At 41.4% G+C, this 15603-nt stretch overlaps 1 protein-coding gene across 3 annotated transcripts in view; it reads left to right on the top strand.

The window, feature by feature from the left end:
• The window catches only part of RABL6 (RAB, member RAS oncogene family like 6), a 57913-nt gene that overhangs the window by 7756 nt on the left and 34554 nt on the right, over nucleotides 1–15603 (top strand). For all 3 annotated transcript variants that reach the window (XM_068657113.1, XM_068657111.1, XM_068657112.1), the window contains 2 exons: nucleotides 7433–7480; nucleotides 14160–14212. In XM_068657113.1, the coding sequence (XP_068513214.1) occupies nucleotides 7433–7480; nucleotides 14160–14212 (101 nt within the window). The remainder of the gene's footprint in view (nucleotides 1–7432; nucleotides 7481–14159; nucleotides 14213–15603) is intronic.

Genomic DNA, 15603 nt, shown 5'->3' with positions numbered 1-15603 from the left:
AGTATTTGTGATACGCTTGACTTGCTAATGGAAACAGGTTTATTATGAAAATCTGTCTCTGAGGCTAAACCTGCTTGGTGTTACATTGTTGTGTACAAGTGAAGAGTTTGATGTAAACTAGTCTTTCACTGATTAAAATGTAGAGAGCATCCCTTAACTGGTGATGACGATGTTTTAAAAATGGTTGTAGTACTAATAGCTCTAGGCTGACTTACTGAAACATGGAAGTATCTTACCAGTAGCTTTTTTGAGAGATGAGGTGTGATTTTTTTTTTTTCTTTCCCATCTGCTCTGGCAGTGTAAAGTGGCTCTAAAAGCCCTGCATCTAGCCTGGAGAAGACACTGCAGGCACTGAAATTGCATCAGACTATGGTTCCAGAGGGTGTTAAAGTCAAGCTTTTAGATTCCTGATCAAAAATGCCACAGCCTTGGGGCATGCACTACTAAGCATGAATTTGCTCTGTAAGACTGATGTTGCTTTGAAAAAAAAGTCAGCAGTTTGTTACTATCAGATATAGTTTATCCACACCACTTTGCCTCTTTTTCTGAAGCAGTTGCTCTGTCTCCTTATACATAAAATAAAAGCATACAGTAGAGGCGCACAACATCAGGTGCTTTGTCTAATTTACCAATAAAAAAACCCACCATTTTGTCTAATTTAGCAATAAAATTTGTGTTTGCTGGATGATGCCATCATGCCAAAGTCTCATGTTAATGATCGTGGAGCCCCAGGGTGTGTTGACAGGCCATCTGCCTAGGGACATTATTCTCACAATCCCTATTGGCTTTGTAGGTGTCAGTGCAAGGAGAGAAGGTCGATTCTGCTGTTGTATGTTTACAGGGAGCTGGTAACTGCAGTTCTGGAGATTCTCATGCTCTTGTGAAGACTGGCTGCCTTCTTGACACAGGTGGAAAAGGTTTATAAGGGTAGTATAGTGTGTTTACATGGAAAGGTTATAGTAGCAGGGGACCATAGGGGTGGCTTCTGCGAGAAAAATCCAGAAGCTGCCCCATGTTAGGTAAGGGGGCTGCTGCTGCCCAGAGCTGAGCCAATAAGCGATGTTGTTTGTGCCTCTGTGAGAGCACATCTAAGAAAGGGGGAGGAGGGGGAAACATAAACAAAAACAAAACTGCTGCAGAATAGTAGCTGGGAGAGAGAGGAGAGCAAGGAGAAACAGCCTTGCAGACACCAAGGTCAGTGCAGAAGGAGGGCAGGAGGTGCTCCAGGTGCTGGAGCAGAAGTTTCCTGCGGCCTGTGGAGAGAGCCATGGTAAAGCAGACTGTCCGCCTGCAGCCTGTGGTGTGCCATGGTAGAACGTTTCCACACTGCAGCATGTGGAGGACACCACAGTGGAGCAGGTGGATGTGGCCTGGAGGAGGCTGCAGCCTGCAGAGGAACCCTGCCAGAGCAAATTGTGGGCTGGAGCTGCAGCCCATGGAGAGGAGCTCACACAGGAGCAGGGGGCCTGGGGAGAGCTGCTGCCTGTATTGCTCAGTGTGTAAGGTATCAATGGTGCTGGCCTGCTGTGGGGGAAGAAAAGGGATGGAGTAAGTGCTTTTGTAGGGCTGGTACTCTGGGAAGGACCCCTCGGTCCTTTGCCCTCCGCTTGTTCAGGGCAGCAGCTTTTTAGGGGCTGTTTCAGGTAGGATACGTCTGTCCTTCACAATACAGCGCTCACTTTGATGTAGGGGCTACAAAAGGTAGTGTAAACTAGTTGGTTTTGGGGGATGAAACCTTATTACTCTCTACAACTACCTGAAAGGAAGTTGTGGGGAACTGATGGTTGGCCTCTTCTCACAGATACCTAACAATAGGACTAGAGGGAATGGCCTCAAGTTGTGCCAGGGGAGGTGTAAGTTGGAAATTAGGAGACATTTCTTCTCAGAAAGAGCAGTCAGGCATTGGAACGGGCTGCCCAGGGAGGTGGTGCTGTCACCATCCCTGGGGGTGTTCAAGGAAAGTTTGGACGTGGTGCTGAGGGACATGGCTTAGTGGGTGACATTGGTGGTAGGGGGGTGGTTGGACCAGATGATCTTGGAGGGCTTTTCCAACCCTAATGATTCTATGATTCTAAGAGGGCAATTGAGAAGGAGCGGCAGAGACTAAGTGCTATAGGCTGACCACAACCCCCATTCCCCTGCACTGCTCAGGGGGAGGAGGTGTTTTTGGTTTCTTTCCTTTGTTTCTCACTTTTCTAGCTTGTTAGTAACGGGCAATAAATTTTACTTTCTCCCTACTCTGAGTCTGTTTTGCCCATCATGATAATTATTTAGCGATCTCCCTGTCCTTATCTCAACCCCTGAGCTGTTTGCATCGTATTTTTCTCCCTCTTTTCCTTTGAGGAGGGGGAGTGAGAGAGCGGCTGTGGTGGAGCTCAGCTGTCCACCCGAGTAAAACCACCACAGATGGATAGCTGCACTCTGCCATGGATGGGGGAGAAAAACAGGTCCTTGCTCAGTCCAGCAGTGGTTTTCTCTCACATTCACAATCTGATGTTGAGCTAAGCCTGATGTCACAGGTGTTCAGATTCTTTGGTAGGGACCTGCTGTATGGCCATGCTGCAAATGTGTGCTCGTTAGCTTCTGCATTTCTTCATGAAAGTACCTTTATGTTGGGTACAATGTTATGGATGTTCTGCCTATCTACTCTTGCAAGGTGTTGACAGATCTGCAGTGTTCATGCAGTGGTATCCATCTCCATCGAAATGTCTGGCATATTGCATTTCAGCTGTGCCATCCTTCCCCCACACTCATACTCTTCTCTTCCAGCATATCAATACATTGGTTATTGATGTGTGAATGTAGAGCTTATGAATTGTTTGGATGATGGAAGCTATCTCTAAAATCAAAATTACTTTAGCCTAAATAGACTTAGACCAGACTGAGACACAGAATACTTTATTTTTAGATGTCTAAGTCTAAAGATTGCACTGAATGTTAATTGTGGTTTTCTGCATTACCACAGGTAAAACCCTCTGAGTTTTAGTTTCCTCTCTAATCAATGTCAGTAATATTAGTACTGTTTGTAAATACAGCTTTTGATTTCTAAGAGGCTTATTCATGCCTAATTCTTTTTGTGTTTGTGAACAGTTACATGCAAAAAGATGTTTGAAGGCTGCTTCTTGTATAGAAAGATCCATTCACCTTATGTGTTTCTGCATATTTTAGGGTCTGTATTGCCTTTTAGTGAGCTGAGACTTACGCACTGGCTTGTTCAACATGGATGTGGTCCCAGGGTAGAAAACAGCTACACATGAGGATGGCTTTTATTGTCAGTTGGTAACCGCAGGTCATTTCTAGTTCTTAATTCTAGTATTTATGGGATGCATCTTTATAGAGCTTCCTGGTTAGATTTGGCAGCAATGTGTACGTATGGCAATGAACTTTTCTCAAGGCCAAGTGTTGTCAAGCTGTTGCAATTTGCTGGAAGACTGTACATGAAATTGTGCCTTTCATTTGTGTTTATTTCACTCGATAAAACACCATATTATTTTTTACTAATAATTTCCAGTAGGAAATTCTTTACTGACCTTAATACTTGTAAAAATAACCTCCTTTTTTAAAAAAAATACACAAGGTACATTCCGTGCTCAGAGAATGTTCCATAGGTGATGTGCATGCTCTGAGAGATTGGCTCAGATCTAATTACTGACCTGTTAGCTAAGTTCATCTGTAGAGGAAAAATACACTTTGTTTTTCCTGTGATCATGCTCTTAAGCTATCTTGAATAAACGTTATGAGGTAGTTGGCAGCAAATATTTACAGATGTTAATCATATCACTGTCAAATATTCAAGGATTCTTACAATGCTTGTTCCTACTTGGAGTGAACGAAATCACTTTTCTGTGACAGTTGTATAACAGTTGTATCTGTTACAGAATTTTTTGTATCTAAGTAAGGAATTACCATTCCCGACTCTAATGTATGTTTTTTTTAGGGTATGGGAGTCATTTAATTTTATTCTCATTTTGTCAGCCTCAAAAAGGGAGTCCGAAATAAAAATTAACAAATACTTCTGTTCCAATGCTTTGAGTGCCATATAGATGGATGTGTGGAATTGCAGAGTTGCTCTGCTCTGTATGATTTGTGATCCAAAGAATATGAAATGAGTCATGTAATTGTGTGAGAGTAAATATGAACCCACCCGTAAAACAATGATTCTTATTTTTAAATAAACACTTGCAATTGAGTCTTCTCACCTCTTCCCCATGTTCTGTGAGAACAGTGCCTTAATGTGCCACTGGCTACAAAGTACTTAGCGAAATAGCAACAGAGTAGAAAAATTTGAGTGTTTTGATCTATGGCTTGTGCTGATCCAAATTATAGAATTAAAATGATGTATTGGCACTCTTCTTCCTGCGACATGCCTTCAGAATCCATTAGGGTGAAATGCTGCTCCTACTGCTGTGTGAGTCATAAAAAAAAGTCAGCAAAGCAACACTAAAGTAATTATCCTCTTGTGTGTTCAGGATAATCAGGAATGAAGCTGGTGATGAAAAGGAAGAACTTACTGGCTACTGGCCAGCAGAAGCACTGGTGCTAACAGGGGAAAAAAAAAACAAAAAAACAAAAAAAAAAAAAACAAAAACACCACCAACATGGAAAACAATTTTCTTACATCTTGTGTAGGTAGTTTCTTAGCTAAGTTCTACACTTCCCCTCAGATAAAAGGATATAGAGAGATCTTTCCTAGTCAAACAATTCAACTCCTCAGCTATCTAGGAGTGCTGCTGCTCAGCAGGATTTCATTACCCACCAGGAGAACATTACTGAAGGTCCATTGACGTTAGCATAAGGAGGTGGGGTTCTCTGGAGCTTGGGAGCAAAGTCCCAGTACTAGGTACCAGGCCTAGGAGAGCACTGTGTGGCACCCCAGCGGACTATTTTGGAATGGTTTTCCAACTTCTTGGGAAAAACCTCTTCTTAGTGCTTACGTGCTGCTGCATGTGGAGCTGCTGGAAAAATCAAACTGCCTTCTGGATGCCTGCTGCACCCCTGAAAGGTTTGCTGCCTGAGAAGGGAAAGCATGTTCAGTCCCTTTGCAGAGTGTCTTGACTGTTGAAAGGCACCAAGATTGACTTGGCACGTCTGTCTGTCCCTCGTTCTTTTAGGGCAGCAGCAGCACTGCCAGTCCCAGCTGTCAGGTATGAACTTAGGGGCAGAACTCAAATAGGTGATCTGTGCTTGAGCACCCGCTGCCTGGCTGCACACCCCGCATGCACCGTGGCCTCAGGCATCCCATGCCCCAGTGAGAGCAACCTCATGCACAGTCTGGGGTGTAAAGAGCTGCTCATACAGCTGGGCGAGTAATCACGAGTATTTGGACTTGAGCCCTACCCGATTTGTTGGTTTGTAGAAATATATGGGGCCAGACTGAATTTGGGGAGTGTTATGGTTTGGGCAGAGGGTGTAAGGCTGCAGGCTGCTGTATGCCTGTTGTGTTTTCGGCACCATTTGGGCCTGTGGTGTACTGGCTGGGCTGACCCCGGGCATGCCTCCTCATCTTGTACCATGCCTCCTTGCTAGCAAATGGGAAGGTAAGTGAGAGTTGCTATGAGGAAAAAGACAGGCTGCTGATTGACCTTTATACATAAAAATAAGAAGGGATATTGCTCCAGAAGCAGAGGATCAAGCTTTACAATCATTCAAAATCTGTATTTACAATATTTTGAAACCTTTAAGTTAAGCCAACAGTGAATTCTGTAGGGGAAATGTTTCCCAGCTGGACAATGGCGCTTAGCTAAATTCTCTTGCCATGCTATGTGATTATTTTCTGCTCTCAGACACCATCATCTTCATGTTCCGCTGCTTTAAGTTCAGAGCTGCTCCAAGTCCAACCTTTACTTTGTAGCATTTCCAAAAGTAACTGTGTTTTGGAACTTTGTGAAGATCAGACTGCTTATTCAGATTCAATATCATAGAATCATAGAATCATAGAATATCCTGAGTTGGAAGGGACCCTTAAGGATCATCAAGTCCAACTCTTGACACCGCACAGGTCTACCCAAGTTCAGACCATGTGACTAAGTGCACAGTCCAATCTCTTCTTAAATTCAGTCAGGCTCGGTGCAGTGACCACTTCCCTGGGGAGCCTGTTCCAGTGTGCAACCACCCTCTCTGTGAAGAACCTCTTCCTGATGTCAAGCCTAAATTTCCCCTGCCTCAGCTTAACCCCGTTCCCGCGGGTCCTGTCGCTGGTGTTAATGGAGAAAAGGTCTCCTGCCTCTCGACACCCCCTTACGAGGAAGTTGTAGACTGCGATGAGGTCTCCCCTCAGCCTCCTCTTCTCCAGGCTGAACAGGCCCAGTGCCCTCAGCCGTTCCTCGTACGTCTTCCCCTCCAGGCCTTTCACCATCTTCGTAGCCCTCCTCTGGACACTCTCCAACAGTTTCATGTCCTTTTTATACTGTGGTGCCCAGAACTGCACACAGTACTCGAGGTGAGGCCACACCAGTGCAGAGTAAAGCGGGACAATCACCTCCCTCGACTGACTATCAATGCCGTGCTTGATGCACCCCAGGATACGGTTGGCCCTCCTGGCTGCCAGGGCACACTGCTGGCTCATATTCAACTTGCTGTCTACCACGACCCCCAGATCCCTCTTTATGATTTACAGATCATAAAGGACAATACAGCCTACTGAATGACCAGTCTTACAAAGGAGAAATATATATTTCTAACCAAAGCTACCCATCCCTCATGCCAACTGAAAGTTTAACTGCTAGCTGTCAGTATTTGCCATAGTGTCTTTCTAGTGAGAATTTTGTTTGTCTTGCTTCAAATTTTAGCAACTCAAATCTACCTTGCTGCCCATTATTTACTGATTTTAGCAGTTTTACGTCTTAACAAGCTGCAGTAATACCTTATTTTTCATAGAGTGCAACTTGAAATTTGCAGAGAGAATGGATTTCTGTGGCTGCTGGACTGCCTGCACTCTTTGTAACATTTACGTGAAAATGGCCTTAGTAAGATGGATTTTCTTTAAATGTGTGTATTCCTTCGTTTTTCAGCTGTATGCCTTGCTTTCAGACCAGACATTATTCAAATTAAATTTATATTTTTTCTGAAAAAACATGAGAACCTCTGTATGCTATAAAAAATGCATATGAAATATTTATAACACATTTTAAATCTCTGATAAAATGTGAAGGAAATCTGTCATACGAGTAAGAATCTTTAAGAAATTTTTTAGATATCGCAGTATTGGATTACAGCCTGTTCCTTCCAAAGTAGGTCTTGTGTTAGTTGTGTGTGTTTAGTTTTTTTGTTTTGTTTTGTTTTGTTTTTTAATCTCCAGAATTAGTTTTCTTTTGACTTTGATCTACTTTGACAGTACTAGTTTTGGGTTAGACTCTGTGTGGTAAGGGTTGAGCGTTGCTCATTTTGCTGAACCGATTTTTTTGACGCTGTCTTTTTTTTTTTGTGCTTTTAGCCACTGATGATATTGTTAAAGTTGAAGTATGGGATGTAGTTGACAAAGGTAAGATTCATAAGTTCTTTTCTATTGGAGATTCTGTTTTTTCTCAATTTTAATGAAGAATTTATATGGAATCAAAAGTACCATTTACTTCTAATTTATTTAGAAAAAGGTTTGTATTTATTTTTTTTGAAATACATTGATTTTCCTGGAAAAATACAGAAGGGAAAGAAGAGTCTCCTATGCTAGAGCCCATTATTTGCAATTTGAACTTTAGATAAAATCCAGTATTTAGAAGCAGTTGTTTCATGTGCTGTGTGACAGATGGAATAGTCTGCTGCTTAGTGTAATCAGACTCTGAATTTTACTATAAACTTCATATTCTCTCCTTTATAGTTTTATATATATTTATACACAGGTACTGAGTTCTTTGTTCTGTTTATAAAATTCTTGCCAAGCTGCTTTTATAAAGGAATGGTATTGTTAAATTGGTAAAATGTTACCTGCAGTGAATAATGTATGCAGGAGGAAAGGATGAAAGAGAAACTGATTACTTAAATCTGTCCTAAATGCTTAGCCAATGAAAGTGTTACAATGTATAAAAGGTATTTTTCATTAGTTTTCAATTTTTACCAGTGTATGAAGTTCTATTTTCTTAAATAAATGGTAGACATATGTGAAGGCACAACCTGAATGCAATGGAATCTGTTACTACAGTGGGTTGGGAGCTCAGATATAAATCCTAAAGCCCATTCTGTAGCCCCAAATTCACGTTTTGTTTGGCTTTTGAGAGGTCTCCTGTACCAGACAGGCTCATTGTTTAAAGTGTGAGTAGGATCATGAAAGCAGCTTTACAGGGGAGCGTCTTATGCTCTGCAAGTCTGTTCTTTGTGTGCTTCCCTCCCTCAAATTTATTGACAACAGTGATTGAAATTTCAAACTCTTATGGTTTGACTCCTGACACGTTCCCTCAGTAGACCTACATCCAAGGTGTTCTACCTCTGATGTACCACATGTGCAACTTACACATGCATTAACACCAAAAAATAATAGGATAGATACAATAGGGAGCGGGAAAGGGAGAAAGTAATTTTTTCATGTTATCTAAATGATATTGAAAAGAGCAAAACAAAAAGGTAATTAAGATAGCATCTGTAGTTCATATGCTTAACAGAGCAGAGCCTGTAGCTTAAACTTGAGCCAGTCACTTTAAATGAAAGCCCTGGTAGCTTTATTATTTTATTCTTTTAAACCCTGGTCTTTCACAGAGTAGGCAAAAACCTTACTTAAGTCAGAGGTATTGCTGAAGTCAAACTGATGACAAGTTGGCTTTCAGATCCTGGGATAATATGCACAGGGCTGGAATCTTAAGCAAAACATCTGTTTTCTCTCAGCCTTGCAGCTTCAGTATGAATAGATTGACAGTTAATTTGGGAATCATGTGGCTCCAGCATTTATTTCTGTGAATAGCTTCTCAGAGCAGAGTCATCTTCTAAACTAGAGACTTGTCATTTTTTTGGCAAGATGGATTGGATTTGATATGAGCAGATGTTGATAACAGCTCTTCTGGTACTGCTTTCATTTCTGGCTGTGGAACATGTATTAGAAATCTGAAGAGACTCTATTTATTTTCGAGATGAAACCCATTCTGTTCAGATCTCTACTTATGGACCACAGATGTGCATTTTTATATCGTTAAATGTACTCAATCAGTGCAGTGTAAAACTTCAGAGTATCGTGATACAATAAAATCAAATCCTTTCCCATTGCTGTAGCATTGCAGTTTCTTGATAAATGCAACTTCAGCAAAGTGTGCAGGTTAACCATTAAAAACTGGCTCATATGTAAGCATCATCAAAATGTTATTACATGACATTTTTATTCTTTCTTTTGTATGCTTAGGACAAAAAATCCTCCTGCGTGATGCTTTTGGTGAGAGCAACGCCAATCTAGACAGTAGACTTCTATCCAGTGCTGCTGCAGAATAGTGCTGATGAGAACCAATCCTCCTTTTTTTCCTTTGCCTACAAGACCCTGGCTAACATGCATACTTAGAGATGTGCAGAACGCTGCGTTTATCAGGCTGGATTTTAAACTGCCAGAAGTGCATTTTCTGAGCATGCATTTTGACATGCACAGTTTTCCAGGCCAAATTTTTTTTCCACTTTTCCCGTCTTGGAACAACTGTTCCTTGATACAGAAAATTAAGAGACCTCTATTTAAATTTAGATGTTAAAAAACCTGTATTGAAAGCCTGATGCAGGGATGTTCCTAGACTGTCTGTCTAAAGGATGTATCCATAAACTTCAGTGTTCAACTTTAGTCTTATAAAGCAGCTTCAGCTTCTTCTCAGTTATGCAGTACTGCCATTCTTTATGTCTCAGTGTGAGTATGTACAGGAGAGTATGGGGAAACTCAGTAAGCTGCACCCTGAAAAGCTTCTTGTACGTTTTTGCACTGAGTTAAATGTTGTGGTTTTACTATTTTGCATTTTTCCCAGCGCTTACCAACATTGTGCCTCCCTGTCCTTGTTAGTTCAGCAATGTGTTTGTTGTTTTTTTTTTCCCTCCAGTCTGTGTTAGGAATGCAGGAAGTAGCATTGTTGGTCCTGCCTGGCTGATGAATGGTGGTGAATCGGTGCCATTTGTTTAGCATAAAGATGTCAATTTGCAAGTAAGGGGAAAAGGTTTGTTGTGAAAGCTTAGAGTCTGTGAGGACAGTTCATGCATTGAAGCAAGAGAGAATGGCAGTTATTACACTGTACTGCTTCTCTTACATTTTTCTTGACTCTCTGATTATTTTTTTTTTAAATGTGCAGACTCACAGGAGTAGTTATCTGCAGCCTGCTGGGTTCTCCATAGGCCTGCTCAGAGAGCTCATTTGTGTAATGATGCCATTTGTTAAACTCTTTTAACAAGTAGGGTTTGCCCCCAGCTCTGGATTGTATTGAATTTTATCCAATATGTGTAGTAACTACAGTCTCCTTTGCTGCCCTTGGAAGTAAAAGAACAGGGAAGATATCTATCAGTAAAAGTCAGTCCTGACTCATCTTTCTGGCTTTGCAGCAAGTTGTGTAACTGCTGCAGGTTGTAAAGCTGTAACAGATCCTGCATGCAAAGAAGTTGCTTGAAATTCTGATGATTCAAGACCAATTCTGATCTTCTCTCATGTAACTTCTGCTAGTCTGGTTTCTGTGTCTTTTTCCATACCTGAACTGAGGGGATCAAGTCATATTTTTTTCTGTGCCAGCAGAATAGCATTAACCCTTTCACCCAATATTGGAGATTGATTTCCTCTCCCTTCCCCTTCACTCTCCTGCCAGGTGTGCTGCAAGAATGGGGAAAGGTCAGAATGAATATTTCTGTTATTTTCTGGTGTCATTAGATGATGCTGGAGATGCAAACATTTTAGAAATGTGTATTTTGGAATAATGTACAGAAACGTCTCTCCCTGACTGTGGACAACATTAGTTGGCAAGTTTTACTGAATCCTTGCTATCCTGCAACAAATCTGATGGTACACAGAGGTGCAGTGGTTGTCACGTTCTGGCCATGAATCCAGTCTTCTGGTATCCAGAGGAACTGTTCTGTAGACTTAAAGGCACTGCTGGAAGCTTATTTGTTTTTAGTGTTGCTGATAGGCCTGCAAAGAAGGAGCAGTCATTGTGCCAGTTAGAGAAGCTGAGCAATCACCATATGAACACCGTTGTTTTCTAACTGAGGCTCCTAGATCACACATCAATGCAACCTTAAGCACAGGACTTTGTTCCTATAACCACATGGTCATCTTTGTACACTTGGCTTTACAGCCTCAAATGTACATACATGAAATACACCATGCCCTTCTCTGGCTCATCTTGCAATTTTGGTTCCAAAAATAGGCACTCTGCATGAATATGTACATTCACGTGCTTTTCAGCTCTGTTACTCCTTTATAGATGACCTCCTTTACAGCAGTGAGGAGCATCACGTGTGTTACTCATTCCTCTTGGCACATCTTGAAGCCCTAAGCAGGGAGAGGTGTACAAGTCATATTCATTCTTAAGCATCAGTCTTAAATATGTTCAGGATAGAAAGACAACTTGGATGTTAAGGATGAGAGAGATTTGTGAACTGTGAAGAGGTCTAGATGGGTATTTGTGGTTACTTGGACTTCTGTTTTAACGTGAGAAATTCAGTTCATTCCCAGCACAATTTAGCAGTAACTAGAGAAGTGGTGATGCTTTGACATTCAGAGAATCTCCATGAGTTCCACTGACTTGAAATTAATTAATTCAAGGGGGAAGTATACGTGTCCTAGACATCCCACAGCTTCAGTTGCACTGGGAAAAATCAGAACCCATACTTGTATCCCAAGGGAGATGAACTTCAGGAATGGGGAAAGATTGGAATTAATATTTCTACTACTTTCAGATGGCAAATTAAGACGCTACTAGGGCTGCAAATATTTTAAAAATGTCTGCATTTTGTACTGATGTGCAGCAGCATCTCCCAGATGCACTGTCATGGTGTTGCGCCTGCAATCTCCTGTATCTTGTAGCACATGCAGAGCTGATGTGCAAGGCCTGTTGAACATTGTCCCACAGAGTTTTCCATTCAGAAAAATGTCCCAAACTCTTGTTTTCTTAGCTGACACTAGTTGCTTAACAGCTAACAGGTAATACAGATGACCAATATTTACCAAATGTAGTTTGCAAAGTTGTTTAAGAGAAGTGTATCAACTTCATAATTAGCGCTACCAACTAGCATTGATTTCAGTAGCCGAACGCTGAGTTCAGAGGGGGTGTATCCTGACATCTGTGTGCACAGTTCTATAATAGTACCTGGTGAGAGTGTTGGATGGGGTGATTTTTTCTATTCCAAATTTTCTTCATTTGGGTTTAAGTAGGGAAGCACTACAAAATTAGAACTTTGTATTTCATAACTACCTTTCCTTGACATGCATGGCAGAAGAAAGAAACACTTTCCCTGTTGTCATGTGCAGTATTTGGCAGAACCACAAATTTTACAATTAGTCAGTTGATAGTTCATTTCATCAGTTGAGTTGAGTAGCTAATGGAAGCTGGTTTTGCCCCACATTGCAAAATCTTAAGAGATGATGGGAGTGTTTTGTGGGTGCATCCAAGCTGCCAAACATTGCTGTTGTCAATGACAGGGTGAATTTCTAGAAATTCTAGTCTCTGCCATACCATTATGTTTTAGTTAACTCATCACTGTTTAGACTGGGACAAAGTTGATTCAGAAGTACAGTTGTTAATTACTGTCTTTAACATCTGGAAGATACTTGATATCTGAAAAACATAACTCTCTAGACTTTGCAGGGTTATTTACTGTGCAGTGCTGTTCATTTGATAAAACTCTGGAAGCTGCTGTATGTAACTAATTTGAATAACACCTGGGGGCCAAGGACAGTTTTTTCATGGTTTGTGTCTTCTCTAAATTTCTTCAGCGCTAGGTGAAAGAACATGTGCTTGCTCTTGCATATTGAGATTCACAGCAACAGGTAGTGACAACTGTCTACACCAGAAGATCATGTTAGACAGCGGCCACTCTGCTAGTTACTGATACATCATCTTCTTTGCCCACTGTGGTCCCGGGCTTTAAGATTTGTAAATGTGATTACAGTATAACTGATGTTACTGCAAAATGTCAGGAAACCTAAGATTTAAAACACTGACTCATTTTCTGGTGATGCTGAGTCAAATGCCAGTGGCACTTTAAAAGTCAGCCTGTAAGTGTATTCAGTGCTTATTGAAGTTGTCAGAAAAGAAAGAAGTCTTAAGGGATCTGGCCTTTAAGTATAAGGGCCGCAATTTAGTATCTGCCTTATTGGAAGCAGGTGAGTTGGAGAGAAATGTATAGATCCCTCAAGATGGGATTATGGCAATGAGATGATGGAAGTCTTTACAGTAGTTTTCTAGCATCTTCTCCACATGTGTAGACTGCCTCTTTTACTTTCCTATGAGGTTAATCAGAACTTTGTCTGTTCTGTAGCTTATTCTTGTGTGCGTGTCTCTAGAGTACATGGCTTTGAGTGCATGCCTCTTGAGGATTTCCTTTCTTCACTTCTGTGGTGATGTCCAGATCTGACCCATCCAACTGTAACATTGTGTGCATATATAGGCTGATTTTATTCTGCTTCTTCAGCCCCCTCACCGCAGTTATTCGATTTTACTTGTATTTTCCCTTGTCTAAGTTCTGTGTTTGGCTGTTAAAATCTCAGTTGCCAGCCACTCTTTTTTCGGTCACAAGGCAGCCCCAAGCACCTAATGGGATATGGGATCACATTTATTTCCAATATTGCTTCCTTCAGGTAATAGTAAGTGTAATAGTACAACGACATCATAGCGTCTCAGAAAGCTGAGTATGTGGTTGTGCAGTCCAGTTGTAGCAGCCCTGTGATCTTTTGCTCCTTCAACGCTAAAGCAAGAGCAGCTCACTTTGTGGTCAGGGAGTATGCAGAAACATGTAATATTCAGTCATTGTAACTTTATGCTGTGAAGAGTGTGGTTTAAGCTGCTACAGACTTTTTTCCTGTTCATCTTTGAATTAGACCAGCTGGTATTCTTTAGCAAGGCATGCCTGTCCCACCCCTCCTTGTTCTCCAGGCATATGGTAGAATTTTAATCTGCTTTAAGGTCAATGCTGTGATTTCATAGGGATTTACAGACCCTGTCCTGGAGTTCTCTGCCCAGTGTAATAATTTTTTTGTTTTGTTTGTTTGTTTTACAATTCTTTTTAAGGAAAATGCAAAAAACGAGGAGATGGTTTGAAACTGGAAAATGACCCCCAGGAGGTGAGTCACCTTGAATGCTGACATCTGCCTCTTAGCAGGAGGCATCTTGTTCACCTTTGTTTGGTCTATGGAGAATTAAGTTCTGTATTTGTTTCTGCTTTAATGCTGCATTAGAGGGTGAATAAGGGACACTGTGATCTCTGATGTTCTTTTGCCTGTGCTTTTTATCCCTGTTGTGCCCTTCTCACAATTTTCCTGCTGTTTTCAGTTCTGTCTTTTGGGAATGAGCCCACCCCAGCTGTTTATGTCTTTGCTTTGTACCTGTTTTCACGCAGTCAGTGTCAGGAAGTCTTTTGGTAATTGACTTCTCATGAAACATTGAATAAATCACTTAACAGCCAGCGTCTCTGGCTGCTCCTTAAAACTGGTCCAACAATTACCTTTTAGCACTCTTTGAAATGTAGAGGATGCAGGGGCAATAGAAGTGCCACCTGGTGTGCAAAAGTAAATAAGAGTTGCTTCCTTGAGGCTCTTGCACAAATGTGCATCCTTTGGATCTACTGCAGTAGAACAGAGTGCCATATGGGAAACCGTAATCCCGTGTTTCCCAAACCATGTTTGGGCTACTGATGCACTTCTGTAGTATCTCTTTAAAAAGCTATGTGATGTTATTCTTGAGAAAAGTAAATTTAAAGGCAAAGATCGCATGATCACTGCTACGGCTCTTAAAGAGTTTTATTACTCCTGTTTGTGTGTCATTGCCATTTGGGACTCAGCACATGGGCAGGTTTTGGTACTTCCTCAATAACCACTTGAAAACTGCTTGAAATTGATGCAAAATCTGGTGTTAGTGATATGCACTCGGTTATGGATGAGTCAGGGCAGTGAAGAGTTAGCTGTTTCACCAGGGTGCCAATCTTGCTCAATCTGTGTGATCAAATTGGAAAGATTTTCTTTAAAAATGTTCTCTTATGTGAAAAGACCTCTGAGAACAGATGTCACAGCTGCTTCTTTGCAAATGTGTGTGCATTTTTCACTCCTGGAAATAGGAGTGAGAATTGTTCTATTGGTACCAAATTGCAGCAGGAGCCTTACAGGTTCAGTTCTGACTAGCACACTGTGTTTTGCAGAGTGCAGTCTAAATTTGGTGAAAACCAAATTGGCTACTAATACATTGTTTTAGCTCTGCATGGAAGAAAGTCAGTTGAAACTACATCCTGGTTTTACCAGTATTTGTGTTGACGAAGAGATGTAATACAGGAGCCAAGTTCTCTGTACTCTGTCTTGTAGCTTATATGGACTTACCTTGCCAGTACACAATTTGGGGGCACAGTGGAAAGAGGAGCAAGTGAGTTTTATATAGCATTTGCTGTCAGTCTTTTTTTTTTTTTCCTGAGACTGCTGGGTGCTTCATACCCTGGTCCTGTGGGCAGTGGAAGCTGTGACCCACC

Source organism: Anas acuta, chromosome 20, assembly GCF_963932015.1.
Source record: "Anas acuta chromosome 20, bAnaAcu1.1, whole genome shotgun sequence".
Lineage (NCBI taxonomy): Eukaryota > Metazoa > Chordata > Aves > Anseriformes > Anatidae > Anas > Anas acuta.
Note: the sequence above shows the minus strand (reverse complement) of the source record. Positions and strands in the feature narration are given on the sequence as shown.